The following is a 26,485-nucleotide window of genomic DNA, read 5'->3' as shown; positions in this document are numbered from 1 at the left end:
GTTATTAATTTATTATCATGTACGGCCAGTGATAGTTTTCAATTGACACTAAAAATAGAAGTCTCGTGACAGCGTACGTTGTATACACAAGCTCGCGACAATGACAATGTTGGTTTAGGGAGGAGGGAAGCCAGCAGTACAGGAGACTACACACTAAATTTAGATAAATATCAACGTTTAAAAGAAACATTTGCAGATAACAACGAAAAGTTAATTTGTACAATGACTTCAATTAATAACCCTGAAGATTCGGAAGCATCGCCTCTTCTGAGAAGCGATGATGACGAAGTTGAAGTGAGACCTGGATGTGCTGCTTATGGATTTTGCAGTCCTAAATCATGTATTCACAGATATTTTCCTGTCCTCATCCTCATCTGTTTTCTAAGTTTTGGTAAGTCATTTTAATCTTTTATATCTTTTTTTTATTTTTTTATTTTTTTTTTACAAATGAGATCTAACAACCTAATCCTGGATGAGAATAGAGGTAGTCTAGTAGTAGTAGTAGCACCTTCTCGCTATTCTCACCCCTAGCCCTCTCGCTACTCTCACCCGCCCACAGCCCACAGATTAGTCTGTACTCTTAGTGATACTTTTAGTAGTACTGGACGTAAGGAGAGGAACATACTCAACGAACACCTTGCATTCTGCGAACAGACACCCCCCCCCCCCCCCCCCCCCCCAATTTAACCAGTGGTATTTGCAAACTCACTTTTTATATGTTCTTATTTTGAGATATACAGTTGAACTTCAAAGAACCACACATCTGCTGTCGGCATTCAATAGACAAGAAACGGAGGATAGAAGAATGTAGACTACCTCAGGCCTCACCCCACCATGTGTTAGGGGTGGGGCAGGGTTAGTGTCATTCAGTATTTGACGAGTGCAGTGCATGCAGAGCTCTTTCCTAGGTTGGGAGACAAATAAACCGATGATTAGGGAAGGTGGGGAGGTTGACCCACCAACAACCGAGGTGTTGGACGTAGGGGAAACCATGATAAGATATCAAAGAGAAAAAGCTGCCGACACTTGGATGGTGGAAATAGTTTTGTTTTGGTTTTTTTTAGGTTGTTTTTTTTTTTTTTTGGGGGGGGGGGGTGATAATCAGAATGGGATGTACACATTCACATTCATTGTATAGGTGGAGGAGAAAGGGAAAGAAGAAAATACCAACAAATTAAAACGACGTAGAGAATGACAGGGATAACGAGAGGGGGGATGGGGGAGGGAGCGAGAGAGATATGAAATATTGAGTGGACAAAAAGAAGGAAAAACAAACAATATAAAATGATGTAGAGAAATAGAGTTTGGGAGAGAGAAGAGAGAGAGGAAATATAAACAAGTTAAAAAACCTAATGTAGGAAGAAATTGAGACAGCTAAGTCAACACAAAATAATAATATGCCCATAAAAGGAAAAGTCCAATTCGTACAAATTGGGCGAGTCTATTTCACTTACCCATGAAAGGGTGGTATAGGATATTATTAGACAATAGACTGAATTCCTATTTTCTGTGAATTACTTTTAATGTTATTTAGCAATATGAATAGTGGAAGACAAACATATATGTATTTATTGTGTATTCAAAATTTTAAAAATATTTTTACTTCATTACAACATCCAGGCAATATCTTTTTATACTTTTATATTCTACTATATCACACATATATTTCAAATTTCAGGCAGCTATTTTGTATATGACAATCCTGCGGCCCTTCAAGACACAATGGAGAGAGACTTGGATATTGATAGCACCCATTACATGGTGTTTTACTCCATCTACTCATGGCCAAATGTTGTACTATGTATGTTTGGAGGATTCCTCATTGACCGAGTGTTCGGACTACGTCTTGGAGCTATCATCTTCAGCATCTTTGTCACCGTGGGACAGGTAACCTGGGTTTTGTTTGTTATTTGTTTTTCTTCTTCTTTACAAGCTCACATTGATACTTTATATTCAATCAAGGCTTAAAACCAATTAAGAATGACCCTTGTTATTATGAGCCAAATTGATTGCAGAGGTAATTTTTCATTTTGCACAGTTTGTTGTCATGGATAGTTATTTATTTTCTCATCATTTCAAAGATTTCAAGTGTAAGAAAATTGTATGTGTTAGGCTTTAAAATACAATTTTCATCTATGAGACACAACATAATTATAATTACTAAAACAATATTACAGATAATTAGGTTATAAAAAGAAGCTTTGAACTATGGTTTACATAAAAATTGGACTGAAATCTTGCACCCTAAGTTTTTAAGTGTATTTTTTTTAATCTTGAAATTCAGAAATTTTGGGAGGTAAATACAGCTCTGTTTGTTGCTTGGGGAATAACAAAAGGCATTTGATAAACCAGAGATCAATACATCGTTTATGGGTTCCTGGAATAAGCCCTGATCCCTTATATTTACAATAACAGCTAAACAGGTTAACTGATGCTGGGGACCTATGTAATCTTAATAAAGAAAGCTAATTTGGTTTAATTACTACTTACTTAATCCTCTTCGGGCCTTATGGCACAAAGGGCATCCACCAGACATCTCCATTTTTTGCGATTGGCTGCTTTTGCACTGGCTGTATTCCAGGACAGGCCTGCTTCCTTTAATGATAAAGCCGTGAAATATTGATAAACGGTAATGAATGAATGGTAAAATCAAACATTCAGAATTTTAAAAGAATTCAAAGAATCAAGTTGCTCAAACATCAGTAAGTTTTGTAGAAATAGTCAGCACTGAGAGCTGTCAGATGAAGTATTGAAAAACAGTATAGATTTGGGGTGACATAACCTAATATGAAAGTAAGAAAACATAAAATTGGCATTTTCACTTCCGCTAGCTCCAATTAAAACAACACAAAATTGTTTTAATCTTTTGAAATGAACTACATTTTGAGGTTCTTATAACTCACATCTTTCTGCTCTGCTGAATGCATTCTCCTTTTTTACACAACTTGTTTTACTGTATAAACAGCAATCCCAGATTCTGGGTGGGGTTCCCATAGAGCGGGCAGGGAGGTACATACTGTGTCTTCTATCCCCGTATATCTGTTTTCCAACATGCTTTCTGTCTTTGTCTTGGAATGAGATTGCTTGGTTTTGTCCTGGCCCGGCTGGGAGGGAAACAGTCAAATATATAGTTATAGTTTTGGGAGATGATATTTTTTTCCTTGTAAATCATCTCTCTGTTATGCATTGTATTATGTTTAGTTGACATATTATATTATATGATTGGTAAACATTTGAGTGTATTCCTCTTAGTTGGGACCTGTGCTTGTGTCGTGTCTGGATGAGACTTTTAGGTGATCTCAAACTAAGTACTTTGGCGGTGTGCTCTTGGAATCTACATCTGTTCCCTATTTGAACCAGTTCCCCTTTGTCTTACCTTTTCTTTTGTACTGTAATTGTAATTCTAGAACTTTTTACTATCCCATTTTCTTCCTTTTTACTGGCGCTGATATGACCTTAATGTGTTGCAAGCGCCGTAAAACCCTTAAAAACAAAACAAAAACAATCCCAGATTGTTTGGCCAGATGATTGAATCTTGATTCGTTACACTTTTCTCGTGGGCAAAATGTGCTTTTAGATATTCACTAATGCACAATACTTTTTATGTATTTCAGGCTATTTTCGCATTAGGAGCTTTGTTGAACATATATGGCCTTATGGTTTTTGGACGATTTGTGTTTGGGTAAGCTTTCGTTCTTTTTTTTTTTTTATTTCTCTCTTTATCTAAAATTTAATGTGACACTTAAAATTTATGCTATCTAAACACAGTACAGTCAAACCTGTTTATAGCTACCACCCAAGATAACAGCCACAGTTGTTTGTTATAGGGAGGTGGTTGCAATGTACAGGTCGTAATGAATGGGAGGGGGATGATCATTATTATTATTATTATTATTATTATTATTATTATTATTATTATTATTATTATTATTATTATTATTATTATTATTATTATTATTACCACAATTATAAAAAAAAACATTAAAGAAACTTCCCTTTTAAGTTGTCAAATTTGATTGTTTTGAATATGGTTGCAGGCCCATTCGGATGTGTTTTTTAAAATGATTTTTATTTTAATTATTTTTTTCTTCTTTTTTTTTTTTGGGGGGGGGGGGGCTGTTGAAATTTTTTTATTTTAAATTCCGTATTATATTTCTTTTCTCTCAGATTTTTATAACTGAAAGATTTGTCTTTTTTCTCCTTTTTTTCTTCAAATTCAATCAATGACAATAGACTATGTGTTACTGCCACATCCCAGGTGTTGAACCAATGAACAAAATACAGTTGGGTAGTAAAACAAAAGCAGTTGGGTGTGTTAGGGTGTTCAGAAGGTAAGATGATTGTTACAGTGGATGCCAAATAAGTGGTTGTCGGTTGAAGGCTTGTAAAGTTTGAGCACTTAGTCTAGTGGATATTGTTCTATATAAAAGCTAAAGTTTTTTTTTTTTTGTTTTTTGATGTTTTTATTATATATATATGTTTTTTTTTTTTTTTTTTTTGGGGGGGGGGGGGGGGGTTAAAGCTGTTTGCTTTAGGCAGGTGATTGTTGAAAACTGTCTCAAGTGGTTGCTAAAACAGGTTTGACTGTATCTTCACATCTTTTTCTTTTGGGACCAGGCAGCTCAATCCGTAAAGTCCCTGTCTCTAATGCCTGGTTCATCTTATATTGTCCTTTTTTCTGACCACCTTTCTACCTGGCAGTGTCTGTATTTAAATAATATTTAGAAAATAGTGCTCTTACAATGTACGATCAGGCTAACTTTTGTCTGTGGATGGAAATAAATTAATGGAATTAATGGAATCTAAAAGGCCTATGAGAAATACTTTTTATATATCTTATACTCTTATAAAAGGAGCAAACGTGATTAAAACAATTACATTTTAGTCTTTGGCCTTCGTCAGAGTCAGGGTTGACAAACAGATATGAAAAAAAGTTTAATAAAGTTCTTGAGTTAATTATTGTAGCAACTTATTTTATTTATTACAATTTAATGGAATCAAATTTGTCATAGTTGCTACTCTCAAATGTTTATTTCTGGTATCAATGAAAATGTTTTCACCTCTTCTTTCAATGCACATGTGCTTTGGAACAATTGAGATCATTATTTATTAAAATGTCATACTTTTCGGAGAAGATAAACATGTTGAAAATAATCAATCCATGGAATTTTTCATTAGCAAATGCAAAAAAGTAATTGAATGGTTATTGGTTATCATACTAGTCAATGATACCATCAGCAATATCAACAAATTCCTTTCATTGCTGTTTTATGTGTTGCATGGAAAATGGTGGTTATCTCACAAGAACAGGTTTTTGAGCAAAGCGTTCAACAAAGGCCAATTTCGGTCATTTCCTAAATTTTGAAATTATAACCTTAATACATTATTTTATCTCTTAGCTTGGAAATTTATTTGTAAGCCAACCATTTTCAGTACTATTATTCAAGCAAAGGTGATGAAAGGCAGTTTTGTTTCTGGGTGTGCTGAATGTGAAACATTTATTTAGCGAGATTCACAATGTGTTTGAAGACAAAATAATTTCTCTAAAACTATCAGCCTCTGTCAACTAAAAAGCTCTTCCAAACTGTCGTACAGCATTGCTTCACTAAAAGCCTGCTTCCTCACTCCCATACAAAGGTTGGGCCTCTCTACTGGGTTATAAGAAATAAAATAAGATATTTTGAGAATTGCCTATGTATGGCGGATGTAATAATGTTATTCTTTGTCTCATGATTTCAGTATTGGAGGAGAATCTTTGGCTGTTGCTCAAAACACACTCTCTGTCAAATGGTTTTCTGGCAAGGAACTCAACATGGTGTTTGGGTTACAGCTTAGTTTTTCAAGAGTGGTAAGTGATTGGTGATAAAACTGGTTAATTGAGAATTGCAATATATTTTAATAATGATACATAATATTACATAATTATGATACTCTTTGATTTCAGTTGACTTTGACTGATAGACTGATTCACTTTTCTCCTTTTTGACACTTTGCCATTATCATCACTGATAGGACATTGTGAGAACGGATTACATTGGGTGCAGAGTAAGATCATGAAGCTCCTCAGTGGAGACAAGTGTTGTTTTCTGATGAAAACTGTTTCAAAGTGTCCCATGTGGATGGAAAGTTTGTATTTGGAGGTGTTAGGAAGTAGATTTGATAATGAGCACATCGAAGACAATCATGTTGTGACATGTTTTGAGCAAGGGCCATCAGAGAGTTCAAAACTGAATTTGTCACAGTGAATGGCAGATTGACAGCTCAATGTCATGTTGTTGAAATTCTGACCCCAACAGTCTTTACACGACACAACAGAATCAGGTTCTTCCAATATAATAACATTTGGCCTAGGTGTCACTCAATTTCCTGCAACAACAAGCCTTCCAGGTATTGCCATGGCTTACCATGAGCCCAGATCTCAACCCCAAAGAATATGTTCCAGATATTATAGAAAGGAGTGTTTCAAAACATCACATTAGAAATGTTCACCAACTTTCAATTGATTTGATCGAGGAATTGAACGCTATTCCTCAATTCCAAATTATACACATTATTAGGTCAATGAGGAGGCACTTTCAAGCTGTCACTCAAGCCGTCAAAGGACATGCATGATATTGAATTCTCAGATTGAAGTTCAAAGAAATAAAGTTTATACATAGTTCTAAAATTGCTATTTTTTAAATCATTTAAACAAACTATTGGTCACAAAATTCCTTCTCAATATGTTGTTCTTACTGTTGAGTAGTGCATTAAAAAAAATGTAGTCTTTCTTTGAGACCTATTTATTTGTTTACATTATTAAGACTATTAACATACTCGTTGATTTGCACACATTTTAATTATGGCACGTTTATGGTACGTTTACTTGCAATTAGTTTTAACAGTTTACAGAATGTAGTGATGCTTTTGATGATCAGTATATAATTATTCAAACCAAGCCACTTTGCATTTGAGCCAGTTGTTCTGTTGTCTTTCTTGCTTTGATAATCTGGAACTGTTGCAACTGTGTGTTATTAAAAGTGACTAATTAGCAGTATATCCTGTTGAATGCTTCGTTCCCTGCCCTTTCGCCTCAGTGATGGATTTTTATGTTCTGTCTTGAAAAGAGAATGGATTAACACCAGGTTTCTCTGTCATTTTCTTGTTTCCTAGAGCTGGTATGGAATAAGAGTGTCAAAATCACTATTTAAGTGGAAAACAAACAATGCTTCTCATTTTCAGGGCAGTACAGTGAACATGAACATTATGCAGCCTATCTATAATTCCATTTCCGACCATCTGACTGGACATCCTGGTTACAAGACATTGGGTATTGCATTGTTTATTGGTGAGTTAAGTATTTTTTAATTCATCTTTTATTTGTGTTACTTTATCTGGTGCCTTCTTTTTCTTCTTCTTCTTCTTCTTCTTCTTCTTCTTCTTCTTCTTCTTCTTCTTCTTCTTCTTCTTCTTCTTCTTCTTCTTCTTCTTCTTCTTCTTCTTCTTCTTCTTCTTCATTATGTAGAAACCTCGAGTTTGGGGACCAAAAAACATTCGATTTTAAAGTAGATTTGGAGGGAAAATTTGATGGAGGATTATTGAACATACCTTACAATGAACTTTGGTGCATAAAGATGTCACTAAATACACAATGATACTAAAGGATTAAAACGATCAGGGCAGTCAGATGCCGATGCATCCAATGGTAGACAATTCCATATTCTGATAGAAGATGGGTAGAAGGAATTGAGGTGGGCATTTGATCTTGATGGGGGAATCATTCTGCACAATGTCAACATTAATGTGATGAATTACAAGATGAGTCGGGTATTAATAAACTCGAAAAGATAGCACGAGTCAGTTCATCTTAAAGAAATTTTATTACTATATTAATGCCTATGACTCAGTGATGATACTTTTCCGCGGAAATCCGCGGTTTTCTTTCCTTTCCTCGGTTTTCCTCCTCAGATCCTCGTAAAGCGCTTTGAGCACGTTTAGTGGATATTGCGCTATATAAAAGCTAAAGTTTTTTGTTGTTTTTTTTTTTAGCTTTAATATAAATTTTTGTAATTTGCGCACATTTATTTTCCACACATGCGGACAAAATACACTTTTTTGCTAAAAAATACACTTTTTTGCTAAAAAATACACTTTTTAGGATCATAGAATACACTTTTCATTCTGGGAAAGTTGGCAGGTCTGCCCATAGATTTCGATAATCTTTGTATTTCATACTGAGCATGACAATTTATATGTGTGCAAGAGAAAGTGGGCAGCCAGATGTGATGAGAGAAAAAATGTAACATTTTAGACAGAGGATTTTGGTGAAATGGAATATTTTTTAAAAACTTAACTCTAGATGCCCATTTTTCAAATTGGAAACCGTCTAAGTACCCTCTTTAAATCATTTTTTTTTTTAAAAGAAAGAAAGAGGGAATTCTTCAGTGTCATTTCCAGTTCCAGCCAAAAAAAATTGATTCATCCCCTGTTTGCGAGAGCATTATTTGAAATCAATAAAAACAGCAAATTACCATCAATTAATTTCACATTTGCTCCACCCTCATTGTCTCTAGCAGTCTCATTCCATGACCGCCATGTAGAGCCCAATCAGCTTCCTTCAATTATCCCCTTCCAGTTGGAAAGGAAATTTCAATTTCCATCTGTCGGTCATTGGCAAAGTCTAGTAAGCTCCTCCCACTAAAATCACACATACCCACGATATGCCATACGGTCCAAGGGGCTTTTGATGTTACACACCATCCGCCGCCTTTGACCACATTGCTCTTTGATTTTCCTTCTATTCTCATGAAATAGCGTATTCAATTTTTCATTGGAGATTGAAGTGAGCTGGCAATAAAAACTGTTCCTTGTTAAAATATTGAGTAAATGAGTTGTATGTCTCATTCTCTCTCTCTCTCTCTCTCTCTCTCTCTCTCTCTCTCTCTCTCTCTCTCTCTCTCTCTCTCTCTCTCTCTCTCTCACTCACACACACATAGAAACACACAAATGAGTTGAATGTACACACACACACATACAGAGAGAGAGAGAGAGAGAGAGAGGTCCGCATCCTCTATGTGTGTGTGTTGTGTATGTGTGATTGTGTCTGCGAAGGAAAGTAATCCATCAGAGCTATTAAGCTGGAGTTTATCCCGGTTTCTATAGTGATATACAGAAATGCCAATTGCTCGTGGAACTTTTTATAGGATGCAAAATACTTTTCAGATCTAACAGTCCTAGTAACCAATCATTGCTGGGTGGACAGTGAGTATAGAATCAAAAAAAGTTGAACCTCACCTGGGATCACTTCCACCCCCTTTGCGTGTGAAGCGAGTACTCTACCGTCTGAGCATTTGGGATCCTCCCCATTTTTATGAGTGTGTGCATGTGTATTGATGCTTTCCATTTATTTTTTAAAAACTCATAACATCTGCCAGCCAGATATAGTGTACTAACACATAAACTTATGTGTAACCTTAATCATTTATAGTCTGATTAATACAATTTAGTGAGAACTACTCATAACAATGGCTGGTTAAAAACAAAATTTAAGAACTGAGTGATGTCATTTTCGTTCTATCTATACGTGTATATTGCAAATGTCTTAATTCTTGATCTGACCGCACCACTGTATAAATATCGGTGGTCAAGCGATCCACAACATTGTCCAGTAACAAAGTCAACTGATGTTAAGCATAGTCAATGGCCGTGTGGGTAACAATGATTGGAAAACTCTTGCATTATGACTTTAGATAAATCATTTAAAACACATTAACCTCAATGAGAGGATATATGAATGAGAAGGTACTTGGCTTTAGACGTTGATTTATATATTTCCATGCTGCAACGATAAAGATGTCTGTCAGAAAATTTGTATGGTTTGAAATTTGGTTAAACATGGACTGCTTGTGGAATAAATAAACCAATATGGAGCACAATAGTCATTGTGAATAGATTGAAAGGCGTGATATGAATGTTCATATATGTATTTATCATGCTCTTGATCAACTTTGTCTAAATGCCCGTTCCGCCTAAATGCCCTTTTTTTCTGCTTCTCAACCATCGGGCATTTAGGTGATCACCACTGTATTTTATTGAACTGTTTTTGTTGGCTTTGTTTGTTTTGTTGTTTTTTTTTTTGTTTTGTATTTATTTTTTATTTTTTTTAGATATCAAAACCTTGATCTTATATGACTCGATGAGTGGAATACTTAATCATAAAAGACTGTTAGTAGACATTGTTGAAATATGCTGTTTCTAATTTTTCATTTCTTGACTGTCTCCAGGTGGCTTACTCTGTGTGTTTTCCTTGTTTTGTGCCTTCATCTTGTCATACTTGGACAAGAGAGCTGATAGAGTTCTAGAAAGAGCAACTGTAGGAGAAGGTATGACCATGCTTTTATTTTTCAAAAAAAAAAAAAAAAAATGAATAAGCAACATGTGGACATTGGTTAAGCATCCAACTGATATGCACAGAGACCTGGCTCACCCCCATGTTGCATTAGATTATCCTGATTCCCTGTCCTCTACCCAATTTTTATTAATCAGACGGGGTCCAATATATATTAAATCTGGCAAATAATGCTGTATTCAAATGTGTTTGATCAGCTTCTTATCAAAAGAGTATCAATCAACTGTTACTGCTCAGTTCATGCTTCAGAAACCAGAATATCCTTTATGGAGTGTAGTTAGTAGTAATTGTTTAATTTCTGACTCTACTATAATAAAAACAAACGAACCGACAGTAACAAGTGATATTTATGATTAGACATGAAGTTTGCATGATGGTATCAACATTTGTAATGGCAAAGACAACAAACACTGTCACACTGAGACTATGGGTCTGAATGAGAGTACCATACCACAAAACTCAATTCTGCACTACAAACAAAAGCATCATATCCTATTTGACAGCAAGTGACTTTTACGTATTTGTACAATTGCTCATCTCCTCCTCCCCCCCCCCCTCTCTCTCTCTCTCTCTCTCTCTCTCTCATTCTCACTCTCACTCACTCTCTCTCTCACTCACTCTCTCTGTGTCTTTCAATTTTTTTTTGTATAATCACTAGAGGGGTACTTTCTATTTTCACAGCCATTTAAAAATGTAATATCTCTTATATTTCTTTTCAGAGGAGTTGATTGAATTCCGCGACATCAAAACCTTCCCTTTGTCCTTCTGGCTCATCTCTGTTGTTTGTGTGGCTTACTATGTTGCTGTTTTCCCCTTCATAAGTTTGGGATTGTAAGTTTGTTTTGTCACCATCAATTGTGCCACTGAATTTTAGAAAGCGATACAATGTTATGTAAATCTTTTCCCAGAGAAATTGTTTCCTCTCATAGCATAATTGGTTAATTACCATCTAATCACTGAGGCACATGACATGTCACAGATAAGTGATGGTAATCAAGATTAAATGTTATTACAAATGTCTTTAGTCTGTACACAGCACGTGTGAGTTTCAGGAAATCATTGCAATAATAAAATAATTAATAGAATAAAAGAGAGCCATCTCATATAAACTGTGCCGATAAATAGGAAAATTAATTGCTCTCTTCTTTCCCTTCACCAATCCATTTCCTAAAAAGCATAATCATGTTGCCAGCTGTGCCAGAATTCCGCCTATATGTGTTTTGGTGCTAGTTTTGAGAGAAAATTAAATATATGTATTAGTTACAAATTTTAGTTAATAGTGACAGATTTTGGCACATGCTTAATTCTGGCATCTTATCATTATTCAGTAAAATTACAAATTCCGATTTCATGTTTCAATTTTACTTTTATTTTTATCTATCTCTGAGCAACGCTTCAATTAATTTTTTTGTTGAACTTAGGTGCTGTAGATAACATCGTTCATTTGTTTTGTTTTTCAGAGTGTTTTTTGAGATGAAATTTGGCATGGATGCAAAGAACGCTGATGCTGTAAACAGTGTGGTGTACATTGTGTCAGCTGTTGCTTCACCAGTGTTTGGATTCCTAATTGACAGAATTGGGAAGAATTTGTTTTGGGTTCTGACTGGAGTTACTTTAACTCTTGCATGTCACATGGTACTGGCTTTCACATTTATCAACCCTTATATACCTATGGTGAGTGTTTGAATTTGGCCTAGTACTTTTTGCGTGAAACTTGATTAATGAGAATGAAGATATCAAACGAAAAAAAAAAATGGTAGCTGAAACTGCATTCAGAGAACTACAAAAGATTTGAAGGAACAGGATATGCCTTTACAAAGTGCTAGTGCTGCCAATCGTTTTGTACAACTGTGGTACTTGGGGTCTTACAATAAAGAAATTGGACACACTGGACTCCCTTCATTGCAAACAATTGAGACGAATTATTTGGACACATTGGATGTATATGACAGGTGCAGAGTACAACCAGTCAGTGCGCGGATAAAGCTGCAAAGATGGAAACTGTTCGGACATGTGCTCCGATGAGATGAACATATTCCAGCACAAACCTCGATGGATGATTACTATAAACAAGGAGCTCCACCAACTTTACTCCCAACAACATTGAATCGAGATCTTTAAAAATATCAATAAGGAACAACTGAAGAAGTGATTTCAACAACACAAGAAACATCCAATTGCCTCAGCACCTTAACACACATGATGACCTTCAAATGCTAAGAACACTTGCACTGGACAGAGACTTATGTAAACAAATTACTAACTGGATACGTAACAGACTGACACACTCGAAGTAACACACACATTGTTCATGGCAAGACAGCTCAGCCATATTTATTTATTCACTGTTTGCATGTGCTTTCTTTGGCCTGTTTGTCAGCCAAGAGTGATGTTTTCCACTCATACATGTTACTAACAGTTATTTATTTATGAGGTTTTTTTACACATACTTAGATAGGTCATGACACCATTATGTAGATAGATTTTAAAAATTGGTTCTAGTGCTGTAGTTGGATGACTAATATTTGACACACACTTGTGGGTCCTAAATCGTGGTCCATCAGAGGTGAGACTTTTCCAATGGACTCTTTTTATAAATGTCAAAAATAAAACAATAGCCCATTGTTTGGAGATTTACCTTAAGGTTTGAAGAAAAGTTCAATCAAAGATCTTAAAGAGTCATCTCATGGAATTTGTCTTCTAATGCTCTGTACACAGCAAAGCACTTGGGTGTAAGGTTTTAATTAGCTCATTAACTCTGTTATTCTTAGTTAATTTGTAAAACTTGGCAACGATCCATACTGTCATCATCAGGAAACAGGTATATTTCTTGGGCTTGATCAGCATTGTACAATTGATTTCCTTTATGTGAATAATTTCTCTGGGGACATTTTTTTCAGTATCATCTAGTTTGATCTCTGTGTTTAGAAAACAGATTTTGATATATTTTTTTTAAAAACGAAAACCCAAAACTGTCAGTGGGAGATACAGGCAAATATCCAATAAACATGGATTCCCAAGCAAACACTTACACTGAATGTGTAGGACGTGACACAATGCCTGAAATGTGCTTTAACAATTTTTTTTTACTGAAAACACACACACACACATTTCAAGCACTGTCTTGATCTGTATTTTATCCATTGTCATTGCAAGCTTATTAATCCATCATGTGGTGTCTATATACGTTTATATATCCATTTTTTCTGTGAATTACATTTTTGGTATGGTTGATATTTGCGTACTGAAATTATTTGTTTCTGATGACAATCGTCAAATTACCTAGATAATTATTATTTACGTTAGTGATGTTTAGTTATTTTAATCGTTTGTAGCTAATCTGTTTGACAAACCTGGTCATTATGCTATCCCTATCATGAAGATAAGCAAGCTATAAGAGTATATTACCATATTACTTTATTTAATTCTCTTTATTTCTTCATATAAATTGTACTTGTATTGCTAGTTTAACAAAGGTTTTATTACTTTTATAATGATTACAGTTACAGCACAAGTTTGTTTTTTGTTTTTTTTGTTTTGTTTTTTTTTTTTTACAGAGGGGGGGGGGGGTGGGGTTTGTCGTTTAGTTGCTCTGATTTCAATTTTTGCATTCAAATTTTTTTCCAGGTCATCCTTGGTCTTGCATACTCTGTCTTGGCCAGTGCTCTCTGGCCAATGGTATCACTCATAATTCCACAATACCAGTTAGGAACCGCTTATGGCATGTAAGTTGAGTTCAGTTGTAATGAATGAAATTCTAAATCTAAAATCTATTGTTCATGCCTCCCAACTTTAATGTAATATTATTCATTGAAATCCTTAAAAAATGTATGTACATTTTTTTATGACAGTGTTTCCTTGGGGGCAATGTAGATGCTGAAAATTGAGTATATAATATAAAATGCGAGACTTAGGTTAAGTTTCTATGTTTTATTTAGGACAATCGATATAGTTTCTTGAAGAGACAAAAACTGAGATCTCATATTTGTTGTAATTAAACATTTTAAATCAATAATCTGCATCTTGTTTATACCGTAACCATTTAGAGAGATTTCCACTGATAAATAATGTTTGATAATGCATAATGCTATATTTATTCCCTCACAGCAGGCCATATGGAACTGAATTTATTTCCTTGACATGACAACCCCAGAGTACAGGTGATGGTGATGACATTTTATTTATCAGAGTAGTCAGACGTATTGATAGAAATGTGCTTTGTTTTCTTCTCACAGCATGCAGGCAGTACAGAATTTAGGTTTGGCATCTATCGCTCTTGTGGCCGGTGTTATCTTGGATAACAGTGGATATCTCATCCTGGAAGTCTTTTTCATGGCTTGTCTGTGCTGTAAGTATCTCTCTCTCTCTCTGTTTCTCTCTCTCTCTCTCTCTCTCTCTGTTTCTCTCTCTCTCTCCCCCCCTCTCTCTCTCTCTCTCTCTCTCTCTCTCTCTCTCTCTCTGTTTCTCTCTCTCTCCCCCCCTCTCTCTCTCCCCCTCTCTCTCTCTCTCTCTCTCTCTATCTATCTCTCTCTCTCTCTCTTCTCTCTCTCTCTCTCTCTCTCTCTCCTGCTGGGTAGTCAGAGAAACACCTTGACTCTGCTCAGATTTTAAAAATATCTACTGCCAATTACACAACAAGTATCTGGTATGCTAGATATCAATGCTATTTATAACTTGACTTTAATAATGACACCATTGATAGATGCATACTAAGCTAATAGTTAACTGAAACTGTTTGGAACTCACTACCTCTATCAGTATGGTTCTCTTGAAGTCTTGAGGTTTTCGAGATGAACCCCAAGAACCATCTCTTCTCACAGTTTTTACTCTTAGGCATTCTAATCTAGACAGTGAGTGCGAGTATGTCTATGTAAGTTTTTCACATTGTACGATTGGTGTTATATAAGAATATTTTTTATTAATTACACCATGCCAAACATGTAATTCAGAGAAAAACTGGATATACAAACGTATATAGACACCGCATGATGCAGACCTGCCAACCGGTATGATTAATCGTATTTTTGTACGATTTTTGGACTCAAATACGATGATACGATTCCTTTAGTACGATTTTTGTTGTTGTAATATTTTGATTTTTTTTTTTTCTCAAGCATGAATGATGTTGAAAATGACAACATGTCATACATCAATTGTTGACCGTGTTTCTGAATGGTACATCACAGTTAGTACTATTGTTATCATTTCAGTTAGTTATATGTTGCCGGTTTTCACCAATATTTTTTTTCATAAGTTTTTTAGGATTTGCATAGAATTATGCAGTTAAGCTTATTTTATACTTTAGACCACATTTAAGCTTTTACCACATGTTAAATAGAAAATTTTAAGCGAAAATTAAATTTAACTAACATCTTTGGCAATGAAGCTTTCAATTAAAAACTGTATTGCTGATAGGCTTAAACATAAATGTATTATTTCCTTTTATAACTACTAAAATTACTCTATTTTGTTTTTAAAAATTTAATGATCTATTTTTTAAGATTTATTATTTTGTATAAGTGATTTTTTTTTTCATTACCAACTGGGCAGCTTTAGGAACAAAATGGTTCAAAATGAATCCTCTAGAAGTATTTAACTTGTCTGTGATATGTGTGAATTTCCCATCATTTGACCAACAGTAATAGTATTAGTATGTTATAGTAGTAGTAGTAGTAGTAGTAGTAGTAGTAGTAGTAGTAGTAGTAATAGTGGTAGGAGTAGTAGTGGTAGTAGTAATAGTACTAGTCTAGTAGTGGTTGTAGGAATTGTTGTAGTTGTAGTAGGAGGAGGAGTAGTAAATGCTATAAAAAGGGAGAGAGAGATGAGAGACATGGATAATTATTGAAAACATAATGGAAATTATCTTGTCACTGCTGCAAATTGTCATCTCTATTAGATTGAAGACCATTCTCTTAAATATTTTATCTCAAAACCTTCAACTGATTTACTGGGCTAGCAGATGTATATCACTATCACAACTTCATTTGGGACATCAGCATCATCATCTCATACCATCACCACCATGGCATCACCACGGTTACAACCACCATCACAGCATTGTCACTGCCACAACCACCACCACCACATCACTTCTTCCATCACCACCACCACTAGAGCACCATTGCTACAACCACCACCTCCTCTTCTTCAGGCACTAACATCAATTCTACCAACATATTTGGGGTCTTTTGGTCATTTCTTTGAGTGTTTCGAAAGCAATATCCTTAGATATTAAAATTCTGAGCCTTATACTGATTTAAAATGGTCATTAAGTTTTAGTTTCTCGATAAACCGATAATTTTGTAATTACTGGTGATTGCTGCAAACGTATGTTTGAATGATGAAGATCGAAGTTTATTTTTGATTTGGGTTTGATGTTAGCTTTTATATAAATTTTGTATTTTGCGCACTTTTATTTTCCACACATGCGGAAAAAATACACTTTTTTGGATCATAGAATACACTTTTCATTCTAAGAAGGTTGGCAGGTCTGATGATGGATTAATAAGCTTGCAATGACATTGTGTAAAATACAGATCAAGACAGTGCTTGAAATGTGTGTGTGTGTGAGAGAGAGGGAGAGAGTAAGTTAGAGCGAGTGAGTTAGAGTTAGTTAAGATACACCGTCAACAGAGGTGCATAAAAACACTACGATATTATTTTTAATAAATCAGTTAATTGACTTGATATAATTTGCTTTCTTCTCAGTGGCCCTCATCGCCAGTGTTTTGTTGTACTTGATTGATGCTGCTAAAGGTAAGTAAGAAAATACTGTCTTTTGAAACGTATTTTTGTACATCAAAGACCCATGGTTTATTTTTTCTCTCTATCATTAGCATAATCTGAAATAAATTTCCATATTATGATTATTATTATTATTATTATTATTATTATTATTATTATTATTATTATGTCCGGCTGTGTGGTCTTGTCGTATGACACTCACTTTCAGATCAGGAGGTCCTGGGTTCGAGCCTCACTCAGTGTATAGATGAGTCCTTGGAAAAGGTTTTTTACTTACATTCTCTCACCGTAATCTGGTGTAAAATGAGGTCCTGGCTGTTAACAGCATTGTGTCTGTCCAACAAAAATTGTAATATCGCCTAACAAGCATCATGTCCCGTCCTACATGTTAAGTGTTGATGTTGGCCAGGGACCCCTTGTAAAATGCTTTAGGCACATTTAGTGTATATTGCGCTATATAAAAGTTCAATAATAATCATTATTATTATTATTATTATTATTATTATTATTATTATTAATATTATTATTGTTCTGAATTTAATTTTAGAAAATATAATTTTTATAAGCTGATCATGTCAGCAAAGCATAGAACAGCATATAATAATGTCCATGTTGTCAGTATTTCAAGTGCTCGATACCTTGCTTTTTTAAGGAGTCTCGTCATCCACCTGCTATTTGGAAATACAGTCACATTTATTTTTTTGTAAATGTTGCTGCCATTTGTTTTATTTATTCATCGTACCACGCCACTACCACATTATCTCATTCATCCTGTTTTGTTGATAAAGGGGAAACCTGAAACGTTCATTTGGTCTGTTCTTGTAATAAAATTGAAGCTTACATTCAATATCATATTATTATCATTTATTTTTTGGAACACCTCTGTCCACAACAATTTTTCAAGATTACAGAATGAAGTTTATGAGCATTTTGCAATCAGTGAAAAACCTAAAAACTGTACATTAGACTTTTGAGTATTTTGCACAGCAAGGGCTGCTACACTGTTATTTAACACCAGGGTGAAACTCTTGATCAACTACTGACTCAGCATATTACAAATTTTCTTTGATGGTTTGATATTTTATGCATTGATGAAACAAATGAGCATAAAGGATTATGCACTCTGACTTTTTTGCCTTAATGCATCGTGAAATGGTTACCAACGAACAGCATATTTTTGAATTCAAATTTAAAGAAACAGCCCATTGCATGCAATTAAGTCCAATTGTCTTTGATGAGAATCGCAAAAAATTCTTCTTATTATAGCAAGTTCCTCTATTAGGATCCCAAGAGCTCAGTTGATAGAACATTTGCTTCACAAAGGGACTGCAATGGATCCCAGGTGCAGCAGAGATTTTTAGAAGACCTCCTGTCCATCCAGCAGTAATAGCAACTAAGATTTAGGAGAGTATTAGATAAATAACTATCAATTTATTCAAAGGGTAGCAAACAATTGCTATTGTCCTTTTAACACTGTAGAATCCAGGATAAACTCCAGCTCCTTGGGCCTTATGACGTTTAAGGGCTGCTTAATAAGAAATCATACTATGGTTGACCACATGTACATGACAACTACTATGCTATGCTATGTTTGTTAGTTGTGGTTTCAAAAATAACAATGTGAAATTGAATGTTAGCTTCAATGTAATATACGAAAACAGATAAAATTGACGTTTCAGGTTTCCCCTTTATCAACAAAACAGGATGAATGAAACACCACGGATGAATGAGATAATGTGGTAGTGGCGTTGTTAAGATGAATAAACAAAAACATTGCTCCTTTGTAAGGAAGTATGAATTAAAATAGAACAATAGATATTTATAAAAGGCGTGTAATTAATTAAGTCAAAAGAGGGGAGACGGAGAGGAACTGTGTAATGCAGTATAGAAAGTGAAATTAAATAAAGTGTTGGCAAATAAAGACAATAGAATTGGATTTAAATACAAAATATAAGGGATGTAGGTATTAGTATAATCATTAGTGGCAGTACCAGCAGCAGAAGCAACAGTAGTACTTTTAGTAGTAGTGGTAGTAGTAGTAGTAGTATATCCATCGTAATGCGACTCCTAACGAGTATGTTCCTCAAATTGTGGTCCTGAGCTAGGGCAAGGTGACTTGCTCAAGGCCACACAGCGCAGCGGCAGGTGATTTGTCTAGTACAAAGCAAAGATCATACTGCTGAGCCACGCTGCACCTCTTTCTTAATTTTATTCAAAAGAATTTTTTTTTTTGGAAATTCCATCCCATTTTAAAGCTGATTATGTCATTGAAGCTTGAAACAACACAGAGGCGCTTGGTTTGGCAGTGGCTTTCATCAAATATCCAGCTTTATCAATGAAAGAGATTTTTAAAATTTTAAAATCAACAGTCAAGAGCTAGTTTCAATATTCCTTTCCTGTCCATGTACTCGTTATTCCAAGCATATGATACTTTGCCTGTCCATCAATTATATTAAAAAGTCTTTTCATGAACATAAATATAATCATCATAATTTCTGACCTTCATTTCTCTCACTCAGGTGGTGTGTTGAATTACTCATCCAAGAAAAGGAACAGAATTAGAGAGCAAAAGAAAAAAGAAATGGAGCAAGAAGAAAAAAAGTGAGATATTATTATTATTATTATTATTATTATTATTATTATTATTATTATTATTATTATTATTATTATTATTATTATTATTATTATTATTGGCATTAATCAATTTATTTATTTATTGGTTTTGTGTCATTTTTTTAAAAAGTCACAGGGTACTGTGTATTTCCGCACATATAAAAAAAGGTGCTTCAGGGTAATGGGTGCATACAATCCACACAGCCCAAAAATAGACCAGCAAAAGCCTGTTTAGACAAAAGATGTAACCATGGTATAGTTTTCATCATGTAATCATGGGAGTGAACTACCATACCATTTTGGTGATTGGCGTTTGTGTGATTTTGTTCCATTGCTTACTTCCTTATTACGTCAATTAATCACAATAGCCATGAATAAGCTTATCGATGTTGTACAATAGCATGTGTATACTGTTCTTAAAATCAAAACAGCCAATTTGATATTAACAGAATAAGAATAGTTCACTTACCTATTTTTGTGATCACAATTACGGACAGTAATAGCTGTTTACAGAATGGTGCTGTATTATTATTATTATTATTATTATTATTATTATTATTATTATTATTATTATTATTATTATTATTATTATTATTATTATTATTATCAATGCTGTAGTTGGTATTAAAGAGCAAAAGCTCAGACCTATTTTATTTTATTTTCAGAACTAAAATAGGTATCCATATTTTATTTTTGTCATAAACCCTGTGACAATCGATTTTTTATTGTCATAACAGCCATGGAGCTAAGCCGCAGGAAAATGTATGCATGCTAGTTACACTGCAGGGTTTAAATTACTGTCAATTTCCTGAATTTAGCTAATTTATAATGTTTATCTGGATAGCTGCCTACGAAATGAAAAATAGTGATACCTTTATAGACTGAGATGAAGTGCTGAGGGCAGGTTAGCAAGGAGGTTTGAGTTTTTTCGGTTTGCTTTTGTGCCTATTATATATTGGGTGTATGATTTGAAGTGGATTCTGCTAAGTCTAAGGTAGGGGATGCATGTTACAAAATCAGGCATATTATATATCTTGGTAATATACGGTAAGCAGTACATTTTAATTACATTGGAAAACTTTGAAAATCATTTTTTCCCACTTTCAGGCAGTGTCAGATAATTTTACAAACTAATCTTACTACGTCAAATTTTCTTTCTCATTTCAGACCCATTGAAAGTTAATTGATGAATGAATCATACCTGAATGACAGGGCACTTGTCCATTTCATTTTCACCTGTATCAGAAGGAAAGCATTATCAAAAGAACAGTTTAATATCAATATTCAAACACTGCCTGTCAAGGACAGCTTGCTTGGTTTGACAAGTTCATGAGGTGTATATCACTTTTGTGTGTATCGTTATTTTTATGTTATAGAAAGCTGAAAATAAATCACATAAAGAAGATAAAAATTGTATAGGATTAAATAAATTGATAATTGATGGATCACCTTGAAGGATTGAATAAGAAGTGAATCAGATTGCAAAATCTTCCACCCTGTGCCTTCAGATAAGAATTTTCTAATGATATGCATTTTTGTGTGGTGATGTGTGTGTGTGTGTGTGTGTGTGTATGGTTGTCCATTTGTGCCAGGCGGACTATTCTTTAAAAATATTTAAATTATGTTTTAGATTAGTTGTTTCCTTGATTTTGATTTTTTTTAAAACAAAAGTGCAAGTGTTAGCAGTAGTTTTTCCCAATTGTTAAGATAATTTCTTATATCATTTTCACCAGGGGTTCTGCAACATCAATGTTCTTAAGTTGGATTATGGTTATTGTTGTGCTGGTAAAAACGCCTGTCTTCATTTAAAATTAGATATACAATGACAGAAACTCACTATAGGAGGCTAACAGACTTCTTAAGCAGCTTAGATTTCCTCTTCTATTTTGTCTCTATGGAAAAATGGAATTGTAAAATATGTTTCAAGAATTATTAGCTGGCGGCCAAGGCATGCCAGATACTTACACACTATTCTCAAAATACACAAAATATGGCATAAATCCCTATTTATGACCTTTGCTTTACGATAATAAAGTCTTAACAGCCTATCATAGAAATTAACATTTTGGTTCAATCCAAAAAGTATTGCCCGCCCTTTTTGGGGTTTTTATCACCTGAAATACCTATGTTCTGCCATCAAGCTCAAATGTCTGTTTGAAGAGAACAATTGAAATGAATTTTGTTGTTTGAAGCTCGAAAGATGATAATCAACTATGGTGCGAGAATGAATAGTTACGAGATAAAAGATTTTGTTTAGATTACAACATGCTATTGAATCCTATACTCAATTACAATTAATTCTCAAAAGAGGAGATTTTAGCCTCATGAATTTCTTTTGTTTGTTTGTGTCCATTTAGACAATATTGTCTGTTCCGTTTCACTTAAATATTGCTGACTTATTTTTCGTTTTCATATATCTGTTTATTCAATAATAAAAAAACAGCCTTACATTGGTAAAGATACAAGAAACTTTCTACTTTACCATACAAATACAAATAAATTCCTACTCTTTCCATGACTTTCCATCCTTCTGGAACCATCACAACCTTGTTACATTCTGTCGTCTGTATTATTATCATTTTGTCGATGTTGTTTGTTTATCATTTCCTTTTCCTTTCATACTCCTGTTCCTTCAAATTACATTTTTTTTTCCCCAATTAGAATTGTAATATACTTGATTCTAAGACTTCAGTGCATAATTGCATCATCATCATTATTATTATGATTATTTTTGTCATGTTACTTCTACTAAATCTGTTAACGCTGCTGAAGCAATTCAAATATACCTTAATTTTCTCTTAGAGTTTAAATAGATTTTAAAAATGACTGCCTGGATTGGTTCTTTTGACTTCCCTATGCTATGTCTCCTATTCCTCTCCGCGTTGTTCACGTCTTTGTTCTAAATTGGCATTGCTCGGTTTATCCTGGTCGTAGCATGGCAGTTGACTGAATGGTACCTTTATTGAGAGGTTATATTTTTTTCTTTGTAAATTATCTCTCAGTTATGTATTATTTTCGTTTTTAGTTTTAAATCTATACTTTGTAAACATTTGAGTGTATCCTTCATAGCTGGATCCCTTGCCTGGATGGGACATTTAAGTAATGTCAAAATATACATATTGATAGATTGCTCATGGAATCCTGTGTTCTCTATTTGAAGCAGTCCCCTTTGTCTTACTTTTTCTTTGATGCTTTTGACTTCAGATCTACAACTGTTCCTCAATCATCTTCCATTTTACTGGTGCTGCAATTACCTCAAAGTGTCGTAGGCACCGTAAAAACCCTTTTAAAAAAATGATTGCTGAACTAAGATGTAATGTTGAAAATGAATAACGTACCATTCTTTTGTGACCAAAGTGTCTAGCAAGGAATTAGCAATGACTATCCCGCACAAATCTTTGGGCCTCTTTTTCGCTCACGAAGTGCCCGAATTCGTGACAAAATATGGGACGAAGCCGTTTCGTATATGCTATTTTAAAAAATTAATTACCACGCAGTTTATCGATGAATATGACTGAAAGTTGGCACACAGTTAGAAAAAAGGTAATTTTAGATTATGTCAAGCGACAAAACTCGTGCGATTACCAGAATACCGTTAAAAAAGATTTTTACTCTTTAGAGTAAAATATTTCTAAAACTACCGGGCGTGGAAGTTTTGTCGCTGACAAGGTAATACATGAACATTTCTTCTTTTTGGTTGTAAAATTTCATATGAAAATGACGAGTACTTTTCCCGTATTTTACAAAACACCATCCTAATTTGCTCTTCAAGTTTCAATCTTTTAATCCACTTATTACGCAAGATACAACCAAAGGTCGAAAAAAAAATGCCGAAAAAGCGTCCCATATTTTCGCGTTTTTTCCTCTTTGCGGGTCATCCAAATAAATGACACCTTTGAAACTGCATAACTTGTTTATTTATGAATGGATTTTCAAAATTCAAAAACATTTTTACTCAGTGGAGATAGGGCTTTGATTTTAGACAAAATTTCCTCAAAAAGAGAAAAAAAACATTTTTCATAGTCATTGCTAAAGGAATTATTCAAATATAGAAAGCAGAAATGGAGATGGAAAATATTTCATATGAAAAAGAAAGACAAAATATGTGGCTCATCAGATTTATTGAATAGCAGTTAATCACAGTTTCTTAATAACAATTATCTAAATGATAGTGAAAACTGTTTATTGCTCTCTGCTCTTTCAATGAGCAGTTAGTTTATCACAGAGAACTTAAGGCCCAACTTTGTAATGATTGCTTGGTGGACAGTGAGGTTATGGGGAGCAGTGTTGCCAGGTGCGATATTTGCCCAAATCTGACATTTGATTTAAACACTTATAATCAACAATAGTGTATTGTCTCAGAATAAAAATTATGTTACTAATCGCTACTCACCGATTTACAACTGTTTCCTTTTTAAAGGCATGAAGATTCAGAGTTTCCATTTTGTTTGAGCGGGAGTTAGACTGTCGGATATTGTTAATCTGAATTCGGTTTTGTAATATAGATCAAGGCCAACAGTACACTCACAATAGGTGCTCCTAAAAGTCACTTTAGGGGGGAAAAAAGAAGAAATAAATAGACTTGATTGCTATACTTTTACTTTTTTAAAAAGGGTATACAATTCATCAAAATTCCTCCATCCACCAGACCATTTTTCCCCGCCACACGATGATAGAAAATCCACCAACCTGGCAACACTGATGGGAAGCCAGGAATCAAAGATTTAGAAAAAAAAACAAAAACAAACAAACAAAAATTAGACCTTAGGTTGAATCATGTTCGTTTTCATTCTGTTGTGGTTTAGGACCATCTCCAGCCAACTGATGTAAAATTAATTTGAACTCTATGTATTTAAGAAGCTTTAACCTAGTCAAAATAGGCAATTATCCCCAAACACTTATTTAAAATTTTACAATAGATGCATTTTTTTCATTGCTGTTATTTGTTTGGGTGGGGGGGGGGATGTGTGACTTATATTTACATTTTTAAAAAGTTTGTTTTTATCTCTATTGTCTTCGACTTTTGATGGCATTTGTTTATTGTAAAAAATTATTGTTTGTTGGGAGTTTACTGTAATTTAAATATCTAGACACATGGATGCTCTTTGAATCTATATCTGTGGGCTGTGTGTACTAGTGATCATTGTCTCGCTTTCCCTGTCTTTCAACTTCCCCATCATCTTTTTTTATATAAACATTTTATGACTTTGAGAATACACCAAATATTATGTATCTTTTCTTTCTCTCTCTCTCTCTCTCTCTCTCTCTCTCTCTCTCTCTCTCTCTCTCTCTCTCTCTCTCTCTCTCTCTCCCCCCACTCTCTCTCTCTCTCTCTCTCTCTCTCTCTCTCTCTCTCACACACTCTCTCTCTTTACCTCTCCCTCCTCTCTTTCTTTCTCTTTTAAGTGATTTTATGGGTACTAATATGAATATGATTATTAAATAAATAGATAGGTCTTAGTAGAGAAGATAAATAAGTTTGACATTTTTTCAATGGTTTGAATTAAGGTTTGAAGGAAAAATATGAGTTTATACGTTAAAGAAATGTTTGATAATTAATTATGCTTTTACTTATAAGTAACACTTATGAGTACTGGTTGTCTTTCATAATTCAATAAATGTATATTTGCCTACATTTTCAGTAAAAGCTATTTATTTTGCCTTTATGATTTTATTTTTTTATTTTTTGATGCCTGCTATCGTTACAGATCAGTTCATATTTTGCAATTATTGTTGCAACTATACACACACACACACACACACACACACACATATATATATATATATATATATATATATATATATATATATATATATATATATATATATATATATATATATATATATATATATATATATATATTGTTGCCTGGCTGGGTGGGGATCCTGACCTCCCATAGCGGGCAGGGAGGTACATACTGTGTCTTCTATCCCCTTATATCTGTTTTCCAACTTGCTTTCTGTCTTTGTCTTGGAGTGAGATTGCTTGGTTTTGTCCTAACCTTGGTCGGAGTCCTTGGTTGAGAGGGAAACAGTCGAATGTATAGTTATTGCTTTGGGAGATGATATTTTTTTCCTTGTAAATCATCTCTATGTTATGTACTGTACATGTTTTATTTACATGTTATATTTGATTTGTTAACATTTGAGTGTATTCCTCTTAGTGGGGACCTGTGCTTGTGTCTGGATGAGACTTTTAGGTGATCTCAACCTAAGTACTTTGATGGTGTGCTCTTGGAATCTACATCCGTTTCCTATTTGAACAAATTCCCCTTTGTCTTACCTTTACTGGGGTGCTTTAATTGAATTCTATAACTTTTTACTATCCCATTTCTTCCTTTTTACTGGCGCTGATATGACCTTAATGTGTTGCAAGCGCCGTAAAACCCTCAAAAACAAAACAAAAACAATTGTTGCCTGGGGGCAGATTTTTTATTCTTTATTAATACACTTTAGGGATTTATTCCACCATCCGGATGTCTCTATAATCTTGACAAACTGGGTAGGGTTCCTGACCTCCCATAGTGGGCAGGGAGGTACTTACTGTGTCTTCTATTCCCCTACATCTGTTTTCCAACATGCTTTCTGTCTTTGTCTTGGCTGATAGGGAAACGGGCAAATGTATAGTTAGTTTTGGGAGATGATAATTTTTTCCTTGTAAATCATCTCTCTGTTATGTATTATTATATTTGTTATTTTGAATGTATAATGTAAGCATTTGAGTGTATTCCTCTCTTTTGG

General features: G+C 34.2%; 1 protein-coding gene across 1 annotated transcript; it reads left to right on the top strand.

Annotated features, from left to right (window-relative positions):
* The first annotated feature begins 56 nt into the window (after nt 1–56).
* LOC144980964 (lysosomal dipeptide transporter MFSD1-like) lies at nt 57–25,391 on the top strand. The gene is made up of 13 exons (XM_078928982.1): nt 57–391; nt 1,679–1,887; nt 3,615–3,682; nt 5,740–5,848; nt 7,222–7,327; nt 10,263–10,361; nt 11,107–11,218; nt 11,848–12,061; nt 14,015–14,112; nt 14,623–14,735; nt 17,096–17,143; nt 19,651–19,732; nt 20,912–25,391. The coding sequence occupies exons 1-13, from the start codon at nt 223–225 to the stop codon at nt 20,925–20,927; spliced, it is 1,443 nt and encodes a 480-aa protein (XP_078785108.1). The 5' UTR covers nt 57–222; the 3' UTR covers nt 20,928–25,391.
* The last annotated feature ends 1,094 nt before the right edge of the window (nt 25,392–26,485 follow it).

The sequence above is a fragment of the Berghia stephanieae genome, chromosome 10, assembly GCF_034508935.2.
Source record: "Berghia stephanieae isolate SIO BIC M18660-M18661 chromosome 10, UCSD_Bste_1.3, whole genome shotgun sequence".
NCBI classification, from domain to species: Eukaryota; Metazoa; Mollusca; class Gastropoda; order Nudibranchia; family Aeolidiidae; genus Berghia; species Berghia stephanieae.
The sequence above is the reverse complement of the archived record's forward strand: the minus strand, read 5'-3'. Positions and strand labels throughout refer to the sequence as shown.